Source organism: Jaculus jaculus, chromosome 1 (assembly GCF_020740685.1).
Source record: "Jaculus jaculus isolate mJacJac1 chromosome 1, mJacJac1.mat.Y.cur, whole genome shotgun sequence".
NCBI classification, from domain to species: Eukaryota; Metazoa; Chordata; class Mammalia; order Rodentia; family Dipodidae; genus Jaculus; species Jaculus jaculus.
The window spans coordinates 36,522,206-36,547,982 of NC_059102.1; the positions used below are offsets into that span (position 1 = coordinate 36,522,206).

General features: G+C 42.4%; 1 protein-coding gene across 1 annotated transcript in view; it reads right to left on the bottom strand.

Moving 5' to 3' along the window:
• The window catches only part of Cnnm1 (cyclin and CBS domain divalent metal cation transport mediator 1), a 60,236-nt gene extending 35,458 nt beyond the window's left edge, over positions 1 to 24,778 (bottom strand). Inside the window, exon 1 of the mRNA XM_045148155.1 lies at positions 23,206 to 24,778. Coding sequence (XP_045004090.1) covers positions 23,206 to 24,778 — 1,573 coding nt within the window. The remainder of the gene's footprint in view (positions 1 to 23,205) is intronic.
• Between the last annotated feature and the right edge of the window lie 999 nt (positions 24,779 to 25,777).

Sequence of the window (25,777 nt, forward strand, 5' to 3'; positions counted from 1 at the left end):
GCTGTATGTGTCCTACACTGACAGGGTGGTTTTCTGAGCTCACGAACACCTTTAGGACAACAGATCAAATCCTCAAACAGGTTCTCCCATTTACCAGTTGGCCAATAAGTATCTGATGAACTGAATTAAGCTGAAGCCTGAATACATATACATAGTTGATAGGATAGATTGTATTTATATCTTTATTTTATTATAGGATACAAGAGGTTTAAATTAAAATTTAAACTTTGCATCAGTGAGTCTAAAATTATCCTTCTTTGAAACAGTTGCCTGTTCCTGGACCAAATGGACTGAAGTATTTTGTAGCTTAAATTAGATTATATTGTTATAATGTATGTAACTTAAAGTTTTAATCCTCAACACACTTTTTCTTAAATTTATGGCACCTGTTTTCACTTTTCTGCTAAAATGTGCTAGCAGATGACAAAACAAATGAGCAACATCATGGAAAAACTTAGAAAAGTGATATTTTAAAAAATTGTCTTCTATAATTGGATGCCCTTGTAATGTGGAGTCCAGAACACATGTAATATAGTCACACTTTGCACAACTAGTATGATACGTTCATTGGAAGGAAATGAATCCGTGAAAAAGTTTTGCTATTTTACAAATTAGCTTCTACATTAAAAAGCCATCAATACTTGCTGGGCGTGGTGGCGCACACCTTTTTTCCCAATACTTGGGAGGCAGAGGTAGGAGGATTGTTGTGAGTTCCAGGCCACCCTGAGACTACATAATTCCAGATCAGCCTGGGCTAGAGAGAGACCCTACCTCGAAGAATCAATAAAATAAAATAAAATAAAATAATCCATCATTACTTTATAGGTCAATTTGAGAATCACCAAAGAGTAAAGATGTTAAGTCCTTCTTATATGATAGTCAAGACCAGACACAGTATTTCTGCATTATGAGCATTTTATCATCATAGAGGGGGTCTCTAAGTTGCCCTCCTAGAGTTTTGAATATGATCAAGGTATGTAATATGTAAATATGAAAATGTTACAATAAAACTTATTGTTTTGTGCAATTAATATATACAAATAAAAAGGATAAATATGGGCTGGGGAGATGGCTCAGCAGTTAAAGGCACTTGCTTGCAAAGCCTGCCAGCCTGGGTTTTATTTCCCAGAACCCACATAAAGCCAGATGAACAAATTGGTGCATGTGTTTGGAATTCGTTTGCAGTGTAAGAGGCCCTGACACATCCATACGCTGTCTTTCTCTCTTTAGGTCTTAAATAAATAAAGATATTTTTTAAAACAGGAGAAATAAAAATATTCTATCTAGAGTCTGTAGAGATCTAAAAACAAATGAAGGAAGCAGCCTTTTAAAGGGACAGACTAGGTAGGATAGGTGACAAGTGATAGGGGTCAGCAATCACATAGTGATGTTCTCGGCTGAACCTCACAACAGTAAGAAAACCAGCTGTTGCTGTGATACAAGCACATAAGGTCTTTTCTCTCAGAAGGGTTGGCCTTTCAGAGCCCTACCCCTGCATTCCTCTTTTTCCTGGGCTCCAGCCGTGTGGTGGATGGTCTCAAATGAAGCCAATCTGCAGACATTTAAGAGTAATCAGTCCTTCCTGCCACAGCACTTTAAAATTTTTATTTATTTGCAAGTAGAGGGAAGAGAGAAAGAGAGAGAGAGACACAGAGAGAGAAAGAGAGAGAGAGAGAGAGAGAAGAGGGAAAATGAATGGACACACTAGGGCCTCTTGCTACTTCAAACAAACTCCAGATACATGTGATACTTTGTGCATCTGGCTTTACATGGGTACTGGGGAATCAAACCTAGGTCAATAGGTATTTTAAGCACGCACCTTTAACTGCACAGAACTTTTGCTTTTTTTCTTTTAACTGAATGTCATAACAATAATAATGGCCTTTGATTATTATTGTTATTATAATAGAAGCCATTATTTATCAATACTCTAAAGGCCAGGCACAGTGCCCGGTATCACTTAACCATGCTACTGTTTCTTACTTCCATGTGATTCCTCTACTGAGAAGACAAGATCCCTGAGGAGCAACAGCTATGCTCACTTATCTATTTCTGGTTTGTCAGAATCTACACTTGTTGGGCACTGCCAGGCACAGGCTGGAGACTTGAGAGGGTCCTGAACTTCCAGGCATGGCTAAGGACTCCCAGGCTACAGGAGGCCACTCCCTCTCCAAGCCCAGCACACCTGGACTTAGGCTCTGCCCATAGCCCTGTTACCTTCTGTCAGTTGCCTAGGAAACTCCCTATCAGCCTTCACACAGCCCCTCCCCCTGAGACCCTAGATCACCTGTCCCCCCTGCCATTTGCCTACGTGCTAGCATGCATGTCCCCATATGCTAACTAGACATCAGAAATGAGGTTGGTACGTGCAATCCCCTTTGGGTTGGGTCCTCCCCCCACCCTCAGATGTTTATAAACCCATTTTCCCTGACAATAAACCAAGAAAGCTGTTCAACTATCTCCTGGGAGTATTTCTCTCATCTTGCACTCACCCATCCCTGGTTGCCCGGGCGTCTTTGGGGAACTATGGCCACCCGGAGAATACAGGAACCCACATACACTAGCACTTGCCACACTGTTACTAAAAGTGGGCCAAGGGCTAGGCACAATGGCTCATGCCTGCAGTCTCTTCTACCCAAGTGGCTTGGCAGGAGACTGACATCCACCCAGGCAACATAGTAAGGCCTGTCCCTCACAAAAACCACACCCCAAAACTACAAGTGAGTAAAAACTGGGATAGATATTTTTCTAAGGAAAATATATAACTGTCCAATATACATAAAAAGATGCTTAACATCAAGAACTCAATAATCAGCAGCTGCTAACTAGGTAGCCACATGTAAAAGATTGAAGATGGATACTGGTCTCACATCATACACAAGAATGTACTCAAAATGGATCAAACACCTAAATGTAAGCATGAAAATGATAGATTTCACAGAAGAAGACAAAGGAGTAAAAAACTTTGTGATCTTAGACTAGGCAAAATGGTTTCTTAGCTAGGACATCAAAAGTATAATCAAAGAAAAAGATAAACTGGGCTTCCCCAACATTACAAACATCTATACACCAAACAACAACATCAATAAAAAAAAAAAAAACCAACAAAAGGAAAAAAATTAGTTGCAAACTGTCAGATATAAATAAATAAATATTATAACTCATGCAAAGACAATTCAATTAATTATAAAGTTAACATAGAATCTAAATAGATATTTCTCTAAGAAAGAGATGTAATTGGTCAATAAGCATGTGAAAAGATGTTGAACATTATAATCATTCGGGAAACTCAAATCAATGGGAATAATCAATCATTTCATATGCAGTAGAATGGCTATACTAAAGAATAATAAAATTTGGGACGGATTTGGACAAAGCTGAAACTCTTGGTGGTTTTCTATTGGTTGTTAAAAATGTTAAACACAAATTATTATTCCACTCCTACAGAAATGAAAATATATGGCCAGCATTATTCATAGTGGCAAGTGGACACAATCCAAATACTCCTGAACAAACAAAGGAATGTTATCTGGCCATAGAAAGGAGTGAAGTACGTGTTACAACCCGGTGAACTTTGGAAACATTATGGTAAGTGAAAGGAACCATACACAAAAGGTCACAAGTTGTATGATTATACTGATGTGTAATTCCCAGAATAGGGATATCTACATAGGAAGACAGTAGATTAGTGACTGCCAGGACCTGGGGAAAGAAGGAAGCGGGGAGTAACTGCTGTTAAGGCATTCAGGGTTTTTTTTTTTGGGGGGGATGATGTAACTGTTCTGGAGTTGGTAGTGAGGATTACATAACTCTGTGAGCAAATGCAAAACATGCATTTTAAAGAGGTGAGTTCTTTGATGTGAATTATAGCTCTACTAATTTTCTTAAAAAGAAAGCCAACTGGAAGAAAATAACCAGCAATTCATGACTGAATGAATAGAAGTTGGTAAGGCTCAAAGTTACAACCCACATGCAGGTGAGCAGAGGCAGTGACTGCTTCATAAGGCGAATAGGTCGAAATGGAGGAGCAATACGGGTTTGGACATTGGAAATTGCGCTGGTGTTAATTGAGAGCACACAATGCTGTTTTGTGTGCTTGGAGGTGGGCATCAAAGTCGACATGGGTGAGGTCATTGCAAGACCAGAAGTAAGAAAGGTCACCATTTGTGCTTTTCTGTGAAGGAGTAAATGGTGAATAGGGCCATGGCTTGGCCACAGATGGAAGAGGGAGGCCCTAATTTCCCAAGTGTTTCCATCCTTTTCTTGGCAAATGGTTTCCAATCTGCATCAATTCCCCTTCCATGGGTGAGGGATGTGTTTACCTTTTATTTAAAAATATTTTTACTTATTTATTTATAAGGGGGGGAGAGAAGGAAAGAAAAAGAGGCAGCGGAATGGCATGCCAGGGCCTCCTACCACTGCAAACAAATGCCAGATGCATGTGCTGCTTTGTGCATCTGGCTTTATGTGGGTACTGGGGAATTAAACCCAGGTTGGCAGGCTTTGTGAGAAACCTCTTTTAAGCTCTCAGCTATCTGTCCAATCCCCTGTGCTTACGTCTTCTTCTTCCTCCTCCTCCCCCACTTCCTCCTCCTTCTCCTCCTTTTCTTCTTCTTCTTCTCCTTCTTCTTCTTTTTCTTTTTGGTTTTGTGAGGTAGGGTCTCAGTCTGGCCCAGGCTGACTTGGAATTCACTATGTAGTTTCAGGGTGAGTTCAAACTCACAATGAGACTCCTACCTCTGCCTCCCGAGTGCTGTGATTAAAGGTGTGCTCCATCATGCCGGGCTTTTGTGCTTACTTCTTAATGGCATTAGTGGTTTACACATGGCTCCTTCCCTCACCTGCCTCAATGTGAGAGTCTGAAAACGGGGACTGCTATTACTTCTGTTGCACCATCCCTCTATAGACTGGCAGAAGACTTCAAATTCCTCCCCACAACGATGAGTTCATTCATTTCAGTTTTCCTCCAACCTTCCAGAAAAGTAAAATTCCTGAGAAATAATTTAGGCAAATGTTCATTGCTATCATTACTATTTACACGGAACCTCCCAATTTATCAAAAATCCTTATAAGGAGTATAGAAAAACCTTGGAATGGGTGAGATGTTCTTGAGAATTTCCTGAGTTCCTCACTGTATGAATAAGAAATAATTCAATAGAGCCCCAACTTCTAGAATCTACTGAGGCGCATATGTCTTATGCACATTCTTAAACAAGTTCACTTTCCTTTCAACTTTCATTAAATAGTCCTTTCTCACATGGTGGCCATGTTGCTGGGGGTGGGCACTGTTCCTTTAGGACCATCACTGAAAACACGACATGGGCAGAAAAGGAAAGCCACACTGAGCTGCGCTGGTACAGGAGTAAACTAAGCTACATGATCTGCTTTGCACATCCTTGGCCATGTCCAAAGCAATAATGATCTGGCAGAATTACCCTTTCAGTTTCCAATTAGTCATTGTGACAAACTATAAGCCTGTGGAATCCATGGGCACATTGTATGTCACTAACATATAGCAGAGATAAGATGTGATTCTTTAGACAGAAAACTGAATACTACTACTTCATAAGGCCATTTTACATGTTCCTTGAACATACTACTGTGGCACAGAATGGGAATTTCTGGGCTGAGTGTGTTTTACTACAATGTGCTGCCTAAAAACAAAGTCTAATCTGTCTTTGAATTGTAAAAAGGATATTTTAGTTTGGGTTCAGAGGTGCCCTAAACTGATAAGCACTTATTTGAGCCCCTAACATGTTCCTGGTGTCCACCTCTACAAAAACCCAGCCATCTGGATAGCCTGGCTTGTTGACATTTCTTTTTTTGATTCTAGAAACTTTTAAGCGCTTAACTCCCCTTGAGGTTCATCTCAAGCCTTCTCCCACTCAAGCCCTTTCTTACTCATTTTCAATCTCTGGCTCCAGCACTGTCCATACCCTAATGAGACACAAAGTAAAGAATATGTATCTATAGCTTGATCTTTGTTTGGATCATAGCACTAGGATAGTTTTGTTTGAGCTGAAGAAGTCATCCTCATGAAGCTCCAACAGTCTGACTCACACCTCACTAGGATTAAGTGATATTTATAGTGGTCTATTTTTTCTCTTTTAAATAGCACCACAAGGAAGACCCCTCCTCTTCCAATGCCTTGGAATGCAATTCACCAGTACAACGGGCTCCCAACACTGGCTCTATATTTGAGTTGCTTGAGAAGTTTCAAATATATTTCAGACTGCATCCTACACCCAGAAATTTTAGCTCAAATGCTATTCATATTCAGAGACTGGTGTGGGGTAGGGTCATGATTTAAATGGTTTAAAATATTTCTCAGAAACATCTAAAACTGTTCACCTGAGGTTGAGGGCTATTATCTTGGTCTATAGCAATGACTCTCAAACTGTGGTCTCTGAACCAGAAACATCACTGAGGGACTTGCTGGAAGTGCAAATTCTCAGGCACCGTTCCATGCTCAGTGAATCTCTGGGGGCTGCACCACAGTGATCTATAGTTTAATAGGCTTTACAGGTAGTTTTGACATAGGTTAGTTTGAACAATCTCAGATGAAGGGTAAGCTTTGTGTCACTCTAGTTATTTAATGACCTATGAGAAGGGGACACAAGTACTGAGATGTTTAGTAATTCTAATTCATTCAATGCATCTGGTTTAAGATGTTAAGTATTCAAAAAAATGAAAAAAAAACCTGAAACAAAGGGTAGTTGTAGTCAAATAGCTATCTCATTTCACATGAGACAAAGCTAAATAATGCTTTCTCTCATGTGACATGAGACAACTATGGCATTTTTGTTGACACAAAACAGAAAGCAGTTGGTGACTTGGGAAGGAGTTTCTTGTGGCCTTATACCAGTCACTCCAGAGACATGCTCTTGACATATCTGAGGTCAAGTTTCCCACTACTGAAAGTCAAACTAGTTTTTCTTAATGAGAACTATTAACATAGGCGTATATAGTAATTTGACTGTTCTTCCTTCATGTTGTCCTCTTTAGTCCCCTCTTCCCACCCCATTCCACTGAGACTGCCTCTATCTAGCTAGTCCTTCTTCTATTTTGTCATCTCATTCCCTTTGTTTTCCTCTGTCATCCATGTCAAAATGTTGGTGGGCTCAGAACAGTGCAGGCATTATGGTCTTATGGGGGTACTGGCAACCTCTATGGAATGATGAACTTATCAGTCATGACTTGTCAGGAGACGAGCTAATTTTTTTTTGTATGTCTCAAGAATCCAAAGGGTTTCTGGTACTGGTTACAGGTGATTTTTTGTGTAAGGGTCTGCCACCATCTGGTAGAACGTATTCAAAGTGCAAGTTGGACTTATTAGAAAGGCAACATTTTTAGATGTTACTTTTAACAACAGATTTTCAACTGAGGGTGAACTTGCCCCCCCCCTCCCCCAGGAAACATTTGGCAATGTCTGGACACAATTTTGGCTGTGAGAACTCAGGGTTGGCAGTTAGTAGGTAAAAAACAGGAATAAATATAGAGTAAACATCTTACAATGTACACGATAGCCTCCCTTACCTCCAATAAACATTTACTCAGCCCTCCATTTCAGTACTGCTCAGGTAGGATCCCTATTTTAAAAAGAATGAGTATTTTGTAGCAAAAGAAAGATTTTTTTTTTTGGTATCTGTAGAAGGGAAAATATCCTACAAGGGTCATAAACAAACAGAATCATGGTTTAGAAATGGCCCACAAAGAGCTTTCAAGGACCCTATGCCTTGAAAAAATAGCAAATAATTGATCTGATTCCTCGCTGTTTTAAAAATAGCTACAGCACTTTGGTAAGGCAATTATTCCCCAGATTAAAAAAAAATAATAAGCTCAGAGGAGGAGGACATATTGATTGGAAATAGACAATGATGGCAAGCAGAAATAGTTTCATGGTTTCTGCCACTTATGACCTTCACCTTGTGAAATACAGTGGCTTTTGCTCTGATCTTTCTTCTACTCTTTTAGGATCTTTCATTTATTTGATAGACAGTTCTGAGTGCCTCTTCTTCATTACCTTAGACTTTGTGACAAAGTGTGTTCTTTGGAGCAGCAGCATGAACAGCATCTGAACACTTGTTCTAGGACCCTATAGAATCAAGATCTTGGGGGCAAGGTGGGGCCCAGAAAAATTAAGAGTTATCTCTCTAGAGGACTTTTATGTCCACAAACATTTGAGACTCACTATTCTTGGCACTACTCAAAGTACAGTCCCTGGATCAGATGACTGGCATCACAAGAAAACTTGTTGAGATGCAGAATTTCAGACCCCAGCCCAGATCCAAGTTAAAATCTGTACTTCACCAAGTTTTCTAAGTAGTTCTTATGCATATTCTAGTATGAGAAAATTGGCCAGCACTAACCTAATTTTCTCCCCATCCTTATGACTGGTATTTTGTGTTTCCAGTGTGGCCTCTTTTCTTTTATGCTTACAGATAAATATATTTTAGGCTCCATCTCAGAAGTTCTCAATCATAGCTGCACATTGGAAACATCTGAGAAGCTTTAGAACCTACTGAGATTAAGTCTCTCCCACAGAAATTCTGATCTCAGTGTTCTAGATATGGTCAGAGTATTTGGAGGAGCCATTTAAGCCCTCAGTGAGAGCTGGAGAGATGCCTCAGCAGTTGCAGGCACTTGCTTACAAAGCCTGACAGCTCAGGTTTAATTCCCCAGTATCCACATAAGGTGTATGCATCTGGAGTTCATTTGCAGTGGCAAGAGGTCCTGGTGCACCCATTCTCACTTCCTGCTTGCAAATACATGTTTTTTTAAAACTTCAGTTGATTCTAATAAGTTGTAGCAGTGAGAACTTCTGCTCCATTTATCAACCCTCTGCTCATCTCTCAACTAAAGGTCCCAGCAGAGCTCATCACTTTCAATAGTACCATCACCTCTTTCCTGAGAACTAGATTTCTATCTCAGAATCAATGCCCATTTCGAATTTTCATTATTTTATATATTTGCCTGAGCTGTCCCCTTGTCTTTTCCAAATCTTCAATCCAACTATGACCTCCAAGATCCACTATTCCTGCTCTTCTGCTTCTTCCTTACAGTAACTGGGACCATCCACCTTCTTCTAAGAGTCTTCTTGTACTTTCTTTTCCCTTGCTTCTATTGAGCAGAAGTCCCCACATTCTTTCAATTCTTCTTTCATGCTTCCAGTATTTATTGAAAACCTAATATGTGCCAAGTATCTTCTAGGCATTAAAAATACAGCCTTGTACACAAAGGTAGAGGCTGTTTTCCTCCTGCAACATATGCTCTTTTAAGTGGGATAAAAGATGTCAGACTATACTAATATGTACAATGGACAGCATAAGAGAGAGAGAGAGTCTGGGAGAAATTGAGCAAGTGTTAAAATTTAGGTTGGGTGGCCAGGGATGAACCCCTTGAAAAGGTGATATTTGAATAATGATCTCAAGGCACTGAGGTAGGGAGCCCCATGCATACCTAGGGGATATCTTTTTGGAACAAGCTGCAAAGGTCTTGTTGGAGTGTAGTTGTATCTGAGTAATGGCAAAGTGGTGCATGCATCTGGAGAGTTCATTTGCAGCAGCTGGAGGCCCTGGCTTGCCCATCCTCTCTGTTTCTTTTCTCTCTATCTGTGCTTGCAAATAAATAAAAAATATTTTTTAAAAAATCCATTGTAAGACTGGGTGTGGGGGTGCACACTTTTAATCCCAGCACTCAGGAGGCAGAGGTAAGAGGATCACCAAGAGTTCAAGGCCACCCCAAGACCACATAGTTAATTCCATGCTAGCCTGGGCTAGAGTGAGACCCTACCTCAAAAAAAAAAAAAATCCAGGCATTATGAATTATTTGTCTGCAAAACTGTGACATGACTTATGTTTTAAAAAAAATTTCTGTGTTAAGAATAAACACAAAGTGAGTAGAGATGGAAGCAAGGAGACCAAATAGAGAGCCATTTTGACTTCCAAGTGGAGATACAAAGTAGTAGTTGCAAAGATACAGATGGAGTTCATAAATAGGGTATTTTTGTGAGAATGAATGAAAGAGCCAAGGGAGTGAGAAGAGACACAGAAGATATCCCTTACTGAGTCCTGGCACACACCAACATTTAGAGATCAGAGAAGTGCAATGTACATACACCAAGCATTTGAATACCTGATGTGGTCAGGCATTTTTCTACATGCTGAGCATACAACCTTGGATCTGGTGTTTGAGGGATCAGTAAAGGAGGCTGAGAAGGCATCTCCAGAGGTAAGGAAGCCTCTGACTTTTCCTCCTTGCAATGGTAAGCATATGCACTTTTTTTCTTGCTCTCATCCCATTCCAGATGACTGAGCTAATAATGCTGGCCGGTCTTCAACCTGGTTTTTCTAATCCACTGTATACACTAAATCCAGGTAAGCTGTCTCCCAAACATGCATTTTTAAAGATGTTTTTCAATTACATGTACCATGTGATTTCTGAGCTCTTCATCTTGGTAGTAAGGCATACAGTTTTTGTTTTTTGTTTTTTTTTTTGGCATATACTTTGCATTCTTTCCAGGAACAATAAATTATGGTATTATGATTATTTCCAGTTTAGGAAATAACTCAGCTGAAAATGGTGAAGCCAACAACTGAATTCTGGGAGCTGAATAGGATTCACTCTGGCTAGGGTTTGAGGAAGTCTTCAAGACTCAACTACATAAGACTGAATATCTAAACCCAGACATCTTAGACACAGAACAGGTCTTACATTCCATGTTGTAGTTTTTGCCATAGTAAGGAATGTGGATACCAGCATTATCTCTGATATTCACAACCTCTCTGCAAAATGCAGATTGATAGCACTAATGTATAGTTGAAGAAACAGACTCAGAAAAAGTCCTTGTCCAAGACCAAACATTAGACTGTGATGGAGCCATGTAGAGACAACCTAGGTCTGTTTGCTTCCACAGTCTGGGCTCTAACTCAGTCTGGATCCCGCATTTCAGGCCAAATCTTAGGTCTTAGATGTATAGAGAGCAGTGAGTTTATACTTTATAAATTCTCAGGGCCTACAGGTATGCATACAGGGCTCCCTAGAACCTCACAATAGGCAGGTAAAAGACTTGGATCTTAGAGAGTTAGAGCCACAGTCTACCCCGCCCCACCACCTATTGTCTCTTGGTGCACCTCTTCACATGTTTATGCTGATATTTTATTCTGATGGTCTGCTTGGGGGTTTGGCTATGATATTTGTTATATGGTATTTTTTTTCTCTTTTAATTTACCAGAGATATCTGAGGAAGGACAAAGATATGGGAGAGAAAACCTAATTTTAACCAATAGTGGGATAAAAGAAATATAAGGACACTATCACAGTTGGGTTTGGTCTCTTGAGCCCTAACTAATAATGATCTACAACTTTCACTTTTGTTTCCTTCTTGGCTTACATATAGTATTTTTCTTTTTTATATTACAGCTTTTATTTATGTACATAATGTATTTTGTTCATAATCTCCCATCATTCTCTTTCCCCTTTCTTCCATATTCCTTCCTTTCAGTCTCTCCACTATTTTGATGTTTCACTCTTTCTGTCTCATTTTTTACTTCCTTCAACATCAATGGCATGTTGATGGGACCAATATTGTGCAGGTAATGACAGCCACTGTGAGGTCATGAATACAACTGCCACCTCACATCTGGAAGAATACAACTAACTGGACAGCCAGTCAAGATGAGCCCATTGGTGCAATAGTGACATGACTATTATGGGAGTAAGTGACTGCTCTCTGACTAGAGCACTGTCTTCCTTCACCACAGAGGATTCATGAAGCCTATGGCATCAAGGTCATAGGCCCTATGAGGAAAGCAACTACTGTGTGGATAAATGGACAAGTTGTGCCCATCAAAATGCTCTCTACATACTTATTTTTATACTCAATACTTCAATTTTGTCAACTTTAAAATTAAGGGTTGGGCCAGACATAGTGATGCATGCCTGTCATCTCAGTACCAAGGAACTGCTGAGGCAGGAGGATTTCAAGTTAAATGCTAAACTGGCCAACATAGAAAAGCTTGTCTCAAAAATATCAAAATAAGTCAGGTGTGGTGGCATGTACCTATAATCATGGCACCTAAGAGGCAAGGGCAGGAGGGTTAAGAGTTTAAGGTCATCCTCAGTTTCATACCAGCTTGAGCTAACAAGACTGTCTCAGAAAACAACAAAAATGAAAACAAAGCCGGGCGTGGTGGCACACGCCTTTAATCCCAGCACTCAGGAGGCAGAGGTAGGAGGATCCCCTTGAGTTCGAGGCCACCCTGAGACCACATAGTAAAGTCCAGGTCAGCCTGAGCTAGAGTGAAACCCTACCTTGAGAAACCAATAAATAAATAAAATGCTAAAATAGATAAAAAAAATTATAAGTTAGGACAAAAGTTCCTTTTCTGTTCTAAAATTCTCTATTGTTTTTCTTTTTTTCTTTTTTTTTTATAAATCAAAGTAATCCCAGGCCACAAAACAGTTTAACTTTACAGGGTACCTTTTTGTGATGATATATGATATAGCAGAATTGTAACTGTGTCAACATTTACATCTTCTTGTGTTAGAACTCCAAATGTTTATATCTTAATATTGAAGAGCCTCATTGGCATGAAATAAGAAAGAATTTTCTAACACACGCTAGGCGTTTTTTATTTATATGTTCATCCATTTTTTCACCAATCAGGATGAGAACACAAAACTGTTCCACTACTAATCCTGTATTAACCAACTTGACCTGGAGCAATAAAACCATCTCTTTTTCTCTGATTAAAAATAAAAGGGAGACCACCTTTCTCCCTCTTTTATCTTTTTCTCTCTCTGATACATGTACCCCCTTTCTCTCTCCTCCTCCTCCCTTCTCCGAAAACAACAACAATAATAATAACAGCAATAAAATGGAGCTACAGCTGCACTTTGTTGTCATGGTTATGTTTTACTTTATCAGCAATAGGAATAATCAACACCTTTATTACCAAAAAATTTGTTTCACTACTAAAAGGCAAATATAAAAACACCAACTGTGTCATCCAGAGCACCATGGTAACCAACATCACTAAGGCATGAAAAAATAGATGTTAGTCATTAGAATCAGAGCCAGTTGGCACCTTGGCTTGGTAAGCAACATTACAAAAATAGCCTAGTAACAGCCTGTCAGCTAGAGGTCTGATTGTGCAGCTTTAAACCTAGCTAACGAAGGAGCTGTCCCAGGTCCCTCCATGAAGCCCATGCCTGAGGCTCCCAGTCAAAGCTCAGTCACTTACTCAAACAAGATTTATCAAAGCTCACTGTTTACCAAGCACATGGTATACCAGGCATACAGGTTTTCAATATGCAGGTTTACTTGGTTTCTCAGCTAAACAGAAGCTGTAAGTGAGATGGATGCAGCAACTGTGGCTTTGCGGGGGTGGGGGGTGGGGGAGGGATGACTACAGGATTTGCCTGAAACAGACGCAAAGAGAACTAATAGCTGACAGGCAGAGAAAAATGTGAACAGTAGAGAGAGCACTGATTATAACACAGCATAAAATAACTACCCCCCAAATGACCAAGATCAAGAAGGGATTAAGTTATATTTCAAATTCGTTGTTAAAGCAAAATTAGGTCTAAACCTTTTTGTAAATATCACCATCAAAAATGGTTTTAAAATGTGTTTAGCATTCAAGGGCAAGAAAAGTAACGTTTGACAAGTAGCTTGTTATGCCAAGTTTGCCACCTTGCCGGAAGAAGAGCGGCTTAACTAGAGCAGCGTTCAGATGTAGCACTGGCTTCCATTCTGCCTTTCTTCTCCCAGCTCAGACTCGCACCTCAGCTAGAATGCCCTTTCTCTTTATAATTACCCATCACAAGCCTTCTCCTTCAAGGTCAAGCCAAAGTTGTACTTCCTCAGATCACCCACAGTTATGCCTCCTTTTCTTTTCACCTACAGGTGCTCTTGCCTGTACCAGAGGCTGCCTCTTCTTTTGCATCAGGGCACTTCCTCCCTTCATCTGTCTGTCTGCCAGAGCTTCAGTGAATGGTGCTGAACCAAGCTGTCTACAGATCCACAGTCACAAGGAGGCAGAGGAATGGTTAACTGGCACTTTTCCTAATGGATGTGTCACAACCCAAGAACCCTGCAAGCTGCTGGTTCTCCTCCTTCAGAACCTTTGCAAGCCTTCTCCCAGAGAGCTCTTATTTGGAACTTCTCACTACCTTTTAGGGTTCATCTCAAATATCACTTAGGGCAAAGGAATCTATCTTTACCCATAATATCAGGTTAGGCCCCTTGTTATATAATTTTTCATCAACAGTTTGTAATTATGTTTGTGTTGGTTAGTGTTTCTTTTCTACAGCCTCAGGAGGCTGGCATGATGTCTGCCTGATTGCTGTATTCCTAGTGCCTAGCATGGGCCTGATTCTAATGCCCCATCAGTACATGGAAGGGAAGAAATGGAAAAGAATTTCAATTTGGAAAGGAACAGAGATCAGAAAATAAATGAGGCTTGAGAATTGTTATTGAAGATTCAGAGGCCCCTAAAAGCAGGCCTGGAGACAAAGCAGTGGAGGAGAGTTCCAGGAAAGTCCACAGACCCCCCCCTCTGAGAAACCCAGATGCTTCCAAGGAGCCAGAAGCATACACACATGTACCTGGGGTTAAAACATGGAACTGAAGTGGGCTACAACATTGTTAAAATAAGAGAACTTGGGAAAGATGATAAAAAGAGGAAATTGAATTTAACTGCAGTCTGTGGGATTTAGATTAGATAAAGAAGATAGTTCGCCAGCCATGGCTGGCATGGCCTGGAAAGGGAAGCTAAATCTAAAAAAAGAAAAAGGCAAAAATTAGATTCTCTCACAGGTTTTCTTACACTCCTTCTGGCTCAGATTCCATTGTTATCTGTTTCTTTTGTCAAGCTGGATAAAAACACCCCAAATATCACAGAACAATATTATAACAATCATACTGAAGCTGTTAAAGAAAGGGAAATAAACATACAGGTTTTCTATCTTAAGTCATTAATTTCTTGTTTCCTTTTGTGTTCACCCTGTACATATTGGATTGTGCTTTGTTTACTATCTGCTGTACTGATTAGAAAGTACAAATCTCTTTCTAAATCTTACTAATTACTTAGCAATGCTTAACATATCTTAAGGCATATTGTATCTCATTTTACTGGTGAACTACAATGTTGTAACTTCAACTTATTAACAAAAGCACTGTGCTTCCATGGTCATCCATAGAAATAAAGTAAAACTCTGATTTTTTTTCAACAAAATTATTCATCAGGGAAAATGTTACAAACTATAATTGGGCCAGGAGCACTTTCTTGCTGGTTAGACATACTTTAGATAACAGACCCCTTACAGGAAGAACCCACATGGAAGAGGGTAACATTTCAGTCCCATAATAGCTGGCCAATGTCTACCTTATTGTATACCTAGAGCCTTGCAAAGTGGAATTAAAAATATTTGGATGGGGAGGTAATATGATGGAGAATTGAATTTCAAAGGGGAAAGTGTCAGGGGGGAGGGAGGGAATTACCATGGGATTTTTTTTTTTATAATCATGGAAAATGTTAATAAAAAATTAAAAATTAAAAAAAATATTTGGATGAATCAGTAAATGAGAAAAAACTGAGTATGGAAATGGCAATATGACATTTTGTAGCCATGCTAGTCTACAGGCAGAGTAGCAAAGGTGGGTTGAAATGTCACTGGTTTGGAAAGAGGCAGCTATTAACTCAGCACAGCTATGTTGTTTAACTGAGTTGAACACTACTACTAACTTGCCAGAGGCTTCTGACTTCAGAACAGAACTTCATTCCTTCCCCCTAGTATCTTCAAAGGGCTGATCTTCTCCTAAAACAATCTAGTAGAGGAATTATGTTAAGTATGAGAAACTCAAAGGTCCTATTTTATACATTAGGCTTCCCAAGTTTCAGAGCTCAACTCTGAGGAAACTGTAGTGAAAATATCAAATAAGATAAGCACTATAGGGATTATAATGGGACATTGGATAATGGAAGGATCATGGGTTTTTCTCTTTATTTTTGTTTCAAGAATTTAAGATTGCTATTATACAATTAATAGCATATATATGTATGTATATATATGTGTATATATGTATGTATTTAAGTTAGGGTCTCTCTCTCTAGCCAGGGTGACCTGGAATTTACTATATAGTCTTAGGCTGCCCTCAAACTTGGTGATATTCCTACCTTAGCCTCCTAAGTTCTGGGATTAAAGGCATGTGCCACCACACCATGCTGGGCTACAAAATATATGCAATACAATGAAATATTAAGATTTAATGACAATGTAATTATCTTCAGATGGTTCTCATACTTTCTTTTCTACTATTATACATTTATTTTATATGAAATATAGGAACCTATGAACTCTAGTAAAAACTTTATAAAAGAAAAATGTGCCATATAATCAGTTACTCTGTCCTCCTCCCATATGTTCACATTTTATATTTTTATATCTCTATTATAGTACTTTTGTTTTAATGGTTTAGGTACAGGTCTGCCTTACCCATGTATTTTTATATTAATACATGACTTATGAATTATACTGTCTTTATAAGTTGTGGGGAAAGGTCTAGCTTGCCTTCCACCTTTGCGAGGAGGGTAATACTCAGCACTCGAGTCTAGGCTCTAGGGAGCAGGTTTTCTAATTCATGTACTGACTCTTTCTATGTGCCTCAGGATTGCCTGCAACTTGAGACTTTCCTGCCTCTGCCTCCCAAGTGCTGGGATTGCAGGTGTACACTGCCATTCCCAGTCTTAACATAGCACTTTGACCATGAAAAGGAACTTTTGCGATGAGCAGATATGCCTAAGGAAGCAGAGAGACAATCCAAGCAGCACTTTCACTTGACCACTTAGAAGTTTGCTATGTCCTGCTGCATGACCCATAATTACTGGACTCATCTGTTATAGTATGGCTTTGTGCTCAGTCATCCACTTAGTCTTCCAAGAAATATTTATTGAAAACTTACTAAACTGGACATGGTGGTGCATACCTGTAATCCAAACACCAAGGAAGCTGATGAAGGAAGATTTTTGAGCTCATCCTGTTAGTATAGTAACATATAGGTACATGGTATAATGAAGTTTGTACCAAATGGGGTTTACAGAGATGATTCCAGAAAAGTGGCCCCTGAGCTATATGTTAAAGGAGTTACTGGTGCTGGATTACTTAGGTCATGCACACTGATGAAAAGTCCAATAAGAATCAAACATATACACAAGAGGCAGTGTTGGGCAGCTATGGAGTTCAAGATGGTGGGGACCTATAGCTGTGGCAGGGAGTGGGGAACATGGAGGCTGGAGTGTCAAGCAGATGACAGGTCAGGGGGGTCCAGCCAACCCTGTTCCTTGCTTAGACTATATCCTATGAATAGCGGAGGCTACAGAAGCATTTGAATCAGAGGCTACTGTTACTGGAGATTATTTTAGTGGTACTGGAGCAGACAGATTTTAGTAGAACCATAACTTCTTAGGTGATATTTTCACAAATGAGTAATAGCCATTGCTAACACTTAGCACTTACATCAGGTTCTAAAGAGCATTATAATGCAATAGCCTTAATATTCTGAACAACCTTATGAATAAACACTATTATTGCCTTCATTTTACATCTCAGGAGATACAGTTATGTAACCCAAGCTTGTGCTCTTAGTCACAATCCATCCCATTTGTTTAATGTCCAAGTCTTCTATTAAAATGAAGCTTCTGTACAGACAAGGGGCTGCACTGGTGGTAGTGTTTTGTGAAAGAAGTAACTGTTTGTTGAATAAAGTCAACGAATAACCTAAATGGAAGAAATAGTGGAATAAATTATGCATAGGTTCAAGGAATAGTCTGGATGCAGTACTGAAGATTATTGTGATCTGAATAACTGGACTCTGGTGACTGTTAGGGAGTGAACAGTTGAATTCCTACTAAATTCACATATTAAAACCCTAGCCTCCAGGGGAGGCTTTCAGGAAGGAGTTAAGAGTAAAGGAGGTAATAAGAGCAACCAATAAGATTGGTGTCTTTCTAAGGAGAGACAAGAGCTCTCTTGCTCTCTCTGCATATACCCTAGGGAGAGGCCATTTAGGGGCACAGAGAGAAGGCAGCCATCTGCAAGCTGGGAAGAGAGTTTTGCACCAGTACCTTGATCCAGGACTTCTAACCTCTAGGACTAGGAGAAGATGAACTCCTGCTATTTAGACCACCCAAGTCTATGGCGTTTTGTAACTCAAGGAGCATGATAGAACAATGACACAGGATGATGGGTGACAAAGAAGAGGATTCTGGCTTGGGGCATTGGAAGGATAGTGCTGTCTGATTGGAGGCAAAACCTTGGAAGAAAAAGAAGAGATATTTGTTATTGTCAGTGGAATAACACAAACTATCTGTATTAAGGGTTCACTCACTGAAGCACAGAAACATAGGAGTTACCAATTAAAAACCACTCACTCAATACATATCTATTTATAATTACATGCCTAACCATGGCGACCTCTGTGCTTGTCCTGAGAATAAAAATAAGATTCATTGTCTACCCTCAGGGAACCCAGTTGAGTGGGAAGAGATACTATTCTGTGAACTAAAGTTCCCAGAAAAGTGCTACACTTATTCCTGGAAGGGCTGAATGAACTGATCACAGAGAGAGGGATGGAATGTTGCAAGACCAAAGCCTAATTACCTTTAGTCCCTCAATAGCCGTTATTACCCACCTTTGTGTCTGACTATCAGTTGATCAGGTGCAACCCTTTTTGGAATTTACTGACAGACCACCAGCTTCCACCAACCCAAGGGCTAAGAATGTCATCAGTTAACATCTAAAACCTATGGTGGAGATTTGCTCCCCCCCTTTTATTATCCACCTATCTGATGGTCAGCCAAGAAAAGTGCCTTGATTTATGACTTTCTTTGTTCTGTAACTATAAAACCTTCATAAAACTCATAAAACTGTTATCGCATTGGAAAATGGAATTTGGGGTAACCTAAATCTGTGTTCTCAGGCCATGGTTACTCACATTTGGCTCCAGAATAAACTATCTCTTATCCCATTTGAGGTGAGAACTGTGTGTCTTGCAATAACAATTCCTTTTTGTGAAGCTGGTAGATAAACTGGAAAGGTAATTTTCCTTTTCCCCAGTCTGAAAGAGCTGGTCAGTATATAGATAGAATCTTACACAAAGAGCATTGAGTCATGTGATCTGAATTTGAAACTGGGTTTTGGAATGTACTGGCTGAGTGGTGATCTTATAAAGACCAGTGATCTTTCTGAGTATTAGGGTCATTCACTGTAACTATAGAAGGATCAGATAAGAAAAGGTGGATAGAAACATCTTGTAATGTACAAATACATTACACTAGTTATTATAATTATGAAAGCTACATTTCTGTGGGTTCGAGATGTAGCTCAGTCGGTAGAGTGCTTGCCTAGCTTACCTAGCATCGACGGAGTCCTGAGCTCTGTCCCTAGCACCACATAAAACCAGCTGATGCCATCCCAGCACTTGGAAGGTGGATGCAGGAGATTCACAAGTACAATGTCACCCCTCAGCTACATTGCAAGTTCAACATCAGCCTGAGATACCTGAGACCCTGTTTCTAAAAGTAAAAAAAAAAAAAAAAATCCAAACTAAGTAAGCAAAATCCCAGCTATATTTCTAACCCAAAGAAACTAACAGTAAGTTGTCCACAGGCAGCAAATCAGAACTGAAAAGGCAAATTTTGATCACAGAATGGCAGAAATTTCAGGCTGGAGGGATAAGGCTGGAGTAGCAGGAGTGGGGAAAGTGGATAAATAGGCTTTGTGGTTCTACAGACCAAGTTTAATCACAATTTAGTCCATTATCAGTTATGGGAAGTTGAACAAGTCCTATCATTGATCTTAGCTTTAATTTTTTTCATCTGTACAATGGAGTTAATAACATCTACCCAGGAGGGTTGTTTTGAGCATATAGAGGTTTTGGCATAGTGCCTGGCAGAACTGTCACTCATTAATGGTAACTGTTGCTCCTATTAATATAATCATTTTTCTCTTTCACTTCCTGTGGGATTTGTTTAGGAGGTTAAGTTACTTGAAATGCTGAGGAAATTGAAGAGGTATTAAAAACTCACTTTAAAGTTATTTTTAAAGATAAACAGTTCAACTTGGCTTTCTTTTCCTAACCTCTGGTGAAAACTAAGTCTTGTCGAAATTGACTATTATGTGGCAAGGAGCTTTGCACAACTTCCTTGTTAATGATTTCTTATCTTTTATCCCAAGTCGATGGACCAAGCCCTGTTAGTCAGAGTTCTCTGAAGCTAATGCCTCTCCAACTTTCATATGCAAATGAGCCACTTGAGGACTTGTTAAAATGCAGATTTTCATTCAAGGGACTTAAGGTGGGGCATGAAATTCTACATTTCTAATAAACTCCCAAGTGAGCCTCATGCTGCTGGTTCAGGGACCACTCTGTGAGGAAATGGTAAGACTCTGAAAGGACGGAGAAGTATCTTTCTTGGCATGATGCTCATTGTGATGGCCTACTTCTTTTTAATAATCTGCCTAATGATAGACTATTAATAGAGCATTAACAAGCCAGATTTCAGGCCAGATTTAGAAAAGCTACATAGGGACTCATTTCAGACCAATATCATTTCTATTTGAACAACCTAGTGGGATAAAAAGTTTCATAAGACAATCCTCTTATTTCTCTTATTAACCTGATATACCCCACAGACTGTTAACCTCTCCAAGGCAGTTCCCATTGTTGCTCAAAATGTATAGACACTAAGGGGGTGAATTAAGGAATTCACTAGAGTCTCATTAAAAATATCTTCTATGGGCTGGAGAGATGGCTTAGTGGTTTACGTGCTTGCCTGTGAAGCCTAAGGACCCTGGTTCAAGGCTCCATTCCCCAGTACCCATGTAAACCAGATGCACAAAGTAGCACATGTATCTGGAGTTCATTGCAGTGCCTGGAGGCTCTGGTGTGCCCCTTCTCTCTTTCTCTGCCTCTTTTTCTCTCTGTCTGTCACTCTCAAATAAATAAATAAAAATAAACAAAATTTTTTTTAAAAAAAATGTCTTTTGTGTGGCTGGAAAGATGGCTCAGCGATTAATGAACTTGCCTGCAAAGCCCAAGGACCCAGGTTTGATTCCCCAGCACCCACATAATGCCAGATGCCCAAGGTGGCACATGTGTCTGGCATTTGTTTGCAATGGCTGGAGGCCCTGGCAAACCTATCCTCTCCTTTTCTCTCTCTCTCTCTCATAAATAATAAATAAGATATTTAAAAAATGTCTTTTGGAACTACATGACAGAGACAAGTTTTAAAAACTGCTCTTTCTTAATTCTCCTATGTAAGAGGTGATTATGTCAAAATGAAGCCATCAGATTGGCCCCAATCCAATCCAAGTAGTGTCCTAGTTAGAAGAAGTTTCAATACATAGACAAGAAGGATGCTGTGAACAGAGGAATGGCCATCACCAAGCCAAGTAGAAATGCCTTGGAAGAAATCAAATGTCTGACACCATGATCTTGTATTTGTAGTATTACCAGAACTGTAAGAATAAATATTCATTGTTTAAGCTGTCATTCTGTGAGGTCCTGACAGCTGGTGTCACAGCACACTAATACACATTTATTTAAAAACAGCTTTCATGCCCAGTTCCAAAATCATGCTCTGTAGGGCACACAAAATGTAAGCATAATGCTAAGAATTGATGGGTGAACCTCAGAGAGTAGTAGACAGAAGAGGACGAGACAGTCAGTCAGGCGAGGCTAAAACAGCTGACAGCTGACATGTTCACGTCCCCTTCTTATGACACCAATAAAGTCTAGTGCTGTTCCTTCCCTAGACCTGAGACTGAAAGTAGCATTTAGGCATTGTTTTCCATTTTAAAGTTACATTTTGATGTGTAAGTTGATTCCAAAATAGTGTGTTAGGAAGAGGCTCCTAGATTTTTTTCTGTATTCCATGCCTCATAGAGTACCTGTGATGATAAGGTAATGAGATTAATTTTTAACACACAAAAATACATTAAAAATGCTCAAATTAGAGGCCTGTTCACCCCAGGAAAGCTTACATTTGAGGCCTGATTCTAAAGCCAGGGCACTGAATTCTGTATGTTTTAAAGAAACACTTGAACTCACAGATAAGTGCCTCCTTCAAAGTGTTCATTCTGGAAAGTTCTATATTTATTCTAACCACATCACTGTTCTCAAACTATGTTTGGATTTGCTTTCAGGGGCTGCAATACAGTCTTCTGAATGTTCTCAATGTTGACTCCTGGAAGTAAGTTTGCTTTTCACAAACAACTAATGGCAGTTCTGGGACAGATTTGGTAACCTAGGGGAGCAAACAATTGCTGAGCCAGCTGACTCAAGTAAGTACCCAGGCTGATGTTCCTTGAGTGAATTTGTACTCAGCAACAATAGGCAGTTTCCAAAGAGAAGCCCCAGGTATAAATTCAACACACTCATTATGTTTGAGGTTTGAGGTTAAGGGCAGGTGGGGGAGCAGTGACTGTGTTGAAGGACACTCTCCTCATTTGGGTAGGCACTTTTTTGGGGGGGGATATCCTCTCTGCAGAAATGTTTCCTCATTTTGAGGGCCCAGACTTCTCCATCGTGTAAGGACTCCAATGTTTTAGCACTGAGAATCCCCTGCTGCTAATTATGGGGCAGAATGCCTTAGGAGCCCGGGCTTACTCTACCTGACTCAAAGGGTGGAGTTGGGAGGTTCAGGAGACTTGCATTTCGGCTCCGTGTAAGGAAGACAATGACAGCAGCTGGAGCTGTCCAGCAGTGGAGTGCATTTGCTTGCGAAGTGCTGAGCTTTCAGCCCTCGGAGGAGGCAAAGCGGCTTGCCAGGGGAACTGTAGAGGTGCCTCTGCCATGGGTGGGGAATTATATAGTGACCTCTAAGGGATATCCTGGGTCCAACACTCACACTACCTGGCACTCGGTAGGCCTCAGAAACAACAGAGAAGAGATGAAGAATGTGATGTAACTAGTGAACCAGGTAGAATGGAAGAGGCAAGAGGCTCAGCCAACGTCAAGGAAGGCGAGAAAATGAGAGGTGAGCATTGTCAGGGAGCCAATGGGGGTGGGGCAGGTGGGGGTGCAGGTGGGAGGGGGCTACCGGAGGCTTTTGGGTCTGTAGATCAGATAACTTTCTTTGAGTACCTGGAACCTTACACGGTTAAGGAAGAGGTCTGTGAAGGGGACAGGTGTTCAGTGCTCACCCTTCTTAAACTCCTCCAACACCGTGTCCAGTCGGGTGTCGTTGAAGACGCAGTGCAGGGGCCGGTTGTAGAAGCGAGTGACTGTAAGGAGCGGGGTACAGTCGTCGGGGTCCACAAAGGCCAAGTCCTTGACGAACAGAATGTCCACAATGTTGTGCCTCTGGTCACCCTCGTACACCGGGATGCGAGTGTAGCCGCTGCGGAGGATCTCGGAGACCGTGGCGAAGTCAAGCACGGCATCGGAGCGCAGCATGAAGCAGTCCCCCAGGGGGGTCAGCACCTCCTCCACCACCTTGGTGCGCAGCTCCAGGGCACCCTGGATGATGTTGAGCTCCTCCTTCACCAGGTCGCTGTACGGGTGGTCGGCGGCCCTCAGCGTCTCCAGCAGCTTCTCGCGCGTGTAGAAGGTGCTGATCTCCTGGCGCAGCGCCCAGTCCAGCAGGCGGCCCAGCGGGTAGCACACGGGGAACGCGGCGGCCATCAGCAGCCGCGTGAGGCACACGCTGTGTGAGGCGATGGCCAGCCCGTGCCGCGAACACACCGAGTAGGGGCAGATCTCGGCTCCCAGGAACACCGCGCCGGTGCACACGAGCGCCGGCAGCCACGGGAAGTGAACCCCAGCCTCGCCGTAGCCTTCCCCGGGGTCCCCGACGCCCGGCGGCAGCGAGGCGTACAGCCAGCCTGCCAGGACGGCGTTGGCCCCGGCTTGGCCCAGGAGCAGGGTGCAGAGCAGATGGGTCCCCTTGCCGCGCACGGCCTGCACGCGGCGCGCCTGCTCCTGCTCGGTGGCCGAGCCGCTGTTCCGCAGCACCCGTAACTCCACCGGGTCCAGCGACAGCAGGCTCAGACGCAGGCCGCTGAACAGGGCGGACAGGGCCAGCAGCAGGAGCGCGCCGAGCGCTCGCAGCCACGCGGGCGGCAGGTCCCCACCAGGCCCGTAGAGCCGCGGGCGGACGCGCAGCAGGAAGCCGCCGGCGGCGCCGTGGTGGTGCCAAGCGCGCCCGTCCCAGGCGCACAGCGAAAAGAGCTTCCCGCCGCCGCCCGCGCCGCCGCGCTCCGCCTCGCCCTTGCGCAGCTCTCGCACCCGCACCTGGACCAGGGCCGAGCCCGCCACGCCCCCGGGCCGCAGCGGCCCCAGCACCTCCACGTCCGACGCCCAGTCGCTCTGCTCGCGGCAGCGCTGCGGTCCTGGGGGGCGCGTGGGCACCGCGCTGGGCGCCGCGCCGCTCGCGCCTGGGGGCTCCTCGATGAACACGAGCCGCGGGGTCCAGTCGCCCGTGCCGTTGTCCGCCGGGGCGACGCCGGGTGCCTCCGGCACGGGCTGGGCGGGCGCCGCGGGCCCAGGCTGGAAGTAGACGCGCAGCAGGAAGCTGGTGCCTTCGGCCGCGCGCAGGGTGCCCCCCTCCAGGGAGACGCGGCCTCCGGCAGTGTCTTCAGGCCGCAGACCCAGCAGCCAGGCGGCCGCGGCCGGGGGCCGAGGGGACAGCGAGAAGAAGAGCAGGAGTACGGCGCCCCGGCTGCAGCAGTCCCGGAGCCGGACACCCACCGCTGCCGCCGCCGCCGCCGCCGCCATCCTGCACCCGGCGCGGCTGCACGTGATACTGCAGCAAACCGAGCGCGAGCTGGAGGAGGAGGAGGAGCTGGAGCCGGGGATCCGGCCCCAGGCAGGTCACCACGTGTGCTCCCCTTGCGCGCGTGGGCTGGAGGCTGCCAGGGTTCAGAAGCCGTCCGAGAGGGGGATCCTTGTGGGAAGCTGCAGATGGCTGGGTACCACCGCTCTGTGCATAGCCTGGACAGATCTAAGTGTATCTGCGCTGCTGTCTGGGGAAGACCGGATTTGGAGCATGGCCTGCTACCCTCAGTCGTTCCCTACCGCCCCCCAACCCTCCGCCTCCAGCTACCCACGAACTCCACCCAGCAGAGGTTTCTAACCTGTCCTTCCGCTTCCCATGTGGCCCAGGAAAATTCCCAACGTTTCTCTTCTGTTACCACTTGCTATGTTCCTTCTAGTTAAAAGATATTCTGGAGGACAGTCCTGAATCGGTGAAAACTTTTAAGGTTTGGTCCCCATTCCAGTTGACCTTTCATACTGCAAGAATATCTAAATTATGTAAGCTCAGTTCTTGTTAAGATCCCCAGTGACCACCAATGAATTGAAATACATAATGCTACCGCAATGCAATGGAAGACTATGCAGCAGGAAAACGAATGTGCGAGCCAATGTGTTTGTGACAGGGAAAAGAAGGGGCAAGGCACAGAACAATACGGGTAATGTGCTGCTATTTGTGTCGAAAGTATTTAGGAATCAATTTGTATGCACATGCACATGCATATACATAGAAACACTAGGTTCCAAATGCACAAGATCCATTAACAGCATTTATCTCTAGAGAACAGAATTAAACTCTCAAAGTTTGGTTGAGTGAAAGTTATAGACTAATAGAAGTTGAAAACTTCTACCCTTCCCTCAGTTCCTTCCACCGGTTAGACCTTAACTACATACAGTATCAAAACCAGGAAATTGACGGTGGTGCAATATGTGTAGTTCCTATTTTTTTAAACTTTTTTTTAT